A 4,544-nucleotide genomic window follows, 5' to 3' on the forward strand; every position below is an offset into this window, starting at 1 on the left:
GTCGTGGTCGTGGTAGCAACAGTAGTAGTAGTAGCAGCAGTAGTAGCAGCAGCAGTAGTATCATTTTCTTGGTGGTGGTAGCAGTAGTAGTAGATATTGTAGTAGTATCAATTTCTTGGTAGTGGTGGTGGTGCAGTGGCAGTAGTAGTAGTTATAGCAGCAGTAGCCTATTTTTATCATTATCATCATCATCATGATTACTATCGTTACCATGATCAAAATAATTGTCAGCATTTGCATTTTTAGCATTATCATTTTTTCTTTCTTTTCTTTTTTTTATAAAACCAATTATTAGCATTATCATCATCATCATCACCACCACCACCACCACCACCATCATCATAATCACAATTGATTGTTCTTGTGATCCACAAACAGTACCGCTACTGCGCCGAGGGCTGCTGCGTGCACGAGTACTGCGCCTACCACAAGATCTGCTATCCCAAGATCCACTGTGGCCTGGGCTGTCCGGATGGCACGTGCCACCAAGGGGTGTGCATGCCCCCTCCCCCCTGCAACGCCACCACCTCTGTGGCGACAGTGGGAGGAGGAGGAGGAGGCGGAGGAGGGGTGGTAGTGGGGCCGGGGGGCCAGTGCGGGATGGGTCAGGCGTGTGTGTTCCACTACAACCTGGGCTACACTACGTGCCAGTACAACCTGGACATTGGTCGCTCCCTGTGCGTGGACAGCAAGGGCAGGTCCATCCTCAAGCCCTTGACATGAGTGGATTGTGTTGTGGTGTGGTTGTTGTTGTTGTTGTTGTTTTTGGTTTGGTTTGGTTTGGTTCTCGACATTGATTGTTGTTGATGTTGTTGCTCTATTATTAATGTTATTATTACGAGAGCCCTTCAATAAGTCCAGCAATACAGCAATTCTAGGAAAGTTGCAGGTCTTCTGCTTACTCCACTTTTTCGAACTCCCCATTAGCTTGCATGCACTTCATCATCCGCTCAAACCAAGTTGTCATAACGCCAGCCCACGTGACCTGGGGTATGTCCATAATGAGACCCTCGAGGAAGGTTCAAGTATCTTGTGCACACTGAAACGTTTTCCCGTTCAACTGCTGCTTCATCTAAGGGAAGAAAAACCATTCACAATGTGCTAAGTCAGGAGAATAGGGGGGACGAATGACCAGTTGTGTACACCGTTCTCATTCAGGAAGTCTGGGGTTGCAGCAGCTGTGTAAGCTCGGGCATTGTCATGATGCAGCAGTAGCCCTCTTGTCCCACTTCTTGGGTGACGTACACACCATGCTTCAAACACCTTTGGGAGGCAGACAGTGACGTACCACTCAGAGTTTACTGTCCTTTCTTGGAGGGGTACAGTCGGAACATGGCCTGATTTTTGCAAAGAAACATGCAACCATTTGTTTGGAATGACTCTAGGAACGGCGGAATTTTGCAGGCGCGCTTTCATCTGGAAAGACCCAAAAACGGCTGATTGTTGTTTTGTTTCTAGATCGTATTGGTACAGTTATGTTTAATCCCCTGTTATGATGTCCCAAACACGGTCTGATCGTCCACCATCAAATTTTCGCAACATTTAGGTACACCATTCAACACTACCCTGTTTCTGCTCTTATGTCAAGTGGTGAGGTACCCAGCGGGCATAATGTTTCCTTACATGGAGGTGGTAATGAAGGATGTGCTAATGCTCCCTGATGAAATCTTCATCTTCTCCTTAATTAATTCTTCTCCTACTTAATTTCTCTACGAGATGATAACGGTATTCTGATTCATATCATCAATGGTGACACGAGGGTCATCTTTGATCATAGACCTCATCTGGGCCATTTTTTGGTCGGTTACCACCGTTATAGGTCGACCACAACGGTCATCAACTTTCAGGATATGTCTTCCATGTCGAAATTGCGTGTTCCACCTGAGGACTATGGTATGTGATGGTGCTTGCTTCCCAAAACAATCGGACAATCTTTGGAAGCATGGCTGATACATCTTTCCCTGGCGAAAGTCGTACAGCATCATAGATCGAAAATCCCGCTGACTCAGCTCAATTTCAGCCCCAGGGGGGCCGTCACCCTTACCTGACATCTTGCCTTCCTGAGCACAAACGGTTTTACGTAGCAGACTGAAATTTTACTTTTTACCTAATACGATATTGCGTTATATAATGACGTAATAATGATTAATGTGAAGCCAATAGTTCTTTCCTGTTGCATCACTTATTAAATGGCCCTCGTATCTATTATTATTGGTGTTGTTATGTGTGGACACAAGGGCAGATCCATTCTCAAGCCCTTGACATGATTCTGCTCTCTCTCTCTCTCTCTCTCTCTCTCTCTCTCTCTCTCTCTCTCTCTCTCTCTCTTGGTTTTTGTTGTTGATATATTTTGTGTGTTGACAGCAAAAAGGAAGATCCATTCTCAAGCCCTGGACAAGGTTCTGGGTTTGGTTTTGTTTTGTTTTTCTTCTTGTTTGTGGACATAGTCTTTGGTGTTTTTATCTGAAGGTGCCACACGCTTCGCCAAACGCTTCTTTCTCCAGAACCTGCCCCCTCCTTTTCATTAAACGTGTCTGCATGGTCGCTTCGCCAACACTCATCTTCGTTTCGCCGTCGCACACACGTTGGTTTCGCCAAAAGGTGAAGTCATGCTTACATTTCCTGATATAAAAAACAACAGCAACAACAACAACAAACAAACAAACAAACTTTCCTTCAACTGCTAAAGCTGAATCAGGCCGTGCACTTTTGCACGGATTGTACAACTGAACAAAGTACTAATTATACTGGGATGAGCATAAGTAAGAAGAGACAGTAGAAACTGAAACTGAAACGACAACAAAGCTGTTGCCCAATCTTTAACTAAAAAATATATAAGATATAGCATGATGCCATAAAAAAAACGCATTTGGATGTTTATCGTTCTGTTGTAGTCTGGTGCACAATGTGTTGGCAAAACGCGGCGCTCATTATAATTATTATGTGTGAGGACAGCAAAAGGTCATTCGCAAGAATTCTATATGATTCCTCTCTATTCATCCTTTTTTTCTTCTTACTCTCCCTGTTTCTTTTTGGTTTTGTTATGGACGCTGGTTTATTGTTGTTGTAATACTATGTATGTGTACAGCTGAAACTGGTCCCATCCTCAAGCTATTAATATAACGTGATTCTTTTTTCTTTTTCTTTTTTCGTTGGTTTGTTTGTGGCTGTTGTGGATTTTGGTATTTTCTTTGTTTTTGTTGTTGTTTTGCTTCATTGTGGACATTGGTTTTTGTTGTTGTTGTTGTTGTTATGTTATATGTGTGGAAATTGAGAGAGTCTATTCTCAAATTCTTGACATGATTCATTTCTTTTCTTGTGGCTTGGTTGTGGACTACTTCTCTTTTTTTTTCTCTCTTTTTTTTCTTTTTTTTTTTAACTTGAGTTTGATTTGACTGGTTGATGCAGTGCCACCATACTTTTTGTCTCTCTGTACGTGTAGATATATCTGTATTACCATCAACGTAGAGTTTTCTAGCAGAAGTCTGCCATCGACAACTTTTTTTAAAATTTTTTTATTGCTGTGGATTCTGTGAAGTCCGGTAAAGTGCATGCTGTGCACGAGACCTAGGTTTATTGTCTCACCCGAACGTCTGGCACCCAGACCACCACTCACGGTCTAGTGTAAGGGGGGAAGTGAAAATCTCAGTCTGTTTCTGGGATTCAAACCCATGGCCAGTCACTTCCTAGTCAGGTGCATATCCACTAGGTCACCACTCCAAAACATCCACTAGGTCACCACTCCAAAATATCCACTAGGTCACCACTCCAAAATATCCACTCCAAAATATCCACTCCAAAATATCCACTAGGTCACCACTCCAAAATATCCACTAGGTCACCACTCCAAAACATCCACTAGGTCACCACTCCAAAATATCCACTAGGTCACCACTCCAAAATATCCACTCCAAAATATCCACTAGGTCACCACTCCAAAATATCCACTAGGTCACCACTCCAAAATATCCACTAGGTCACCACTCCAAAATATCCACTCCAAAATATCCACTAGGTCACCACTCCAAAATATCCACTAGGTCACCACTCGGTCACCACTCCACTCCAAAATATCCACTAGGTCACCACTCCAAAACATACAAACGAGAAACGAACAGATGGTGAGAGCTGGCTGCACATGGCTGCACATGTGTTGAATAGCGTTTCTGATTGTTGCTAGTTGTTTGGGATTTTTTTCTTCAGACTCATTGTCATTGATAGCACACAAAATAAACAACAAAACGGACAGAGAAAGAATGCTTTAATTCTCCTTAAAAAAAAAAGAAAAAAAAAAGCTTGTGTGTTGTTGCTTTTCTTCTTATATATATATATATATGTGTGTGTGTGTGTGTGTGTGTGTGTGTGTGTGTGTGTGTGTGTGTGTGATTATGTATATATATATATATATATATATATATATATACACACATATCTGTGTGTGTATGTGTGTGTGTGTGTGTGTGTGTGTGTGTGTGTGTGTGTGTCTATTTATCTATTTATTCACGATTTTCTATGTTCTACAGAAGATTTTGCATTTGTGTTTC

The 4,544-nt window shown here is 42.3% G+C and overlaps 1 protein-coding gene across 1 annotated transcript in view; it reads left to right on the forward strand.

Annotated features, from left to right (window-relative positions):
- LOC143285441 (uncharacterized) overlaps positions 1–4,225 on the forward strand; it is a 21,833-nt gene extending 17,608 nt beyond the window's left edge. The window contains exon 2 of the mRNA XM_076592755.1: positions 379–4,225. Coding sequence (XP_076448870.1) covers positions 379–723 — 345 coding nt within the window. The 3' untranslated portion in view covers positions 724–4,225. The remainder of the gene's footprint in view (positions 1–378) is intronic.
- Positions 4,226–4,544: the final 319 nt, after the last annotated feature.

The sequence above is a fragment of the Babylonia areolata genome, chromosome 1 (genome assembly GCF_041734735.1).
Source record: "Babylonia areolata isolate BAREFJ2019XMU chromosome 1, ASM4173473v1, whole genome shotgun sequence".
Taxonomy (NCBI): Eukaryota; Metazoa; Mollusca; class Gastropoda; order Neogastropoda; family Buccinidae; genus Babylonia; species Babylonia areolata.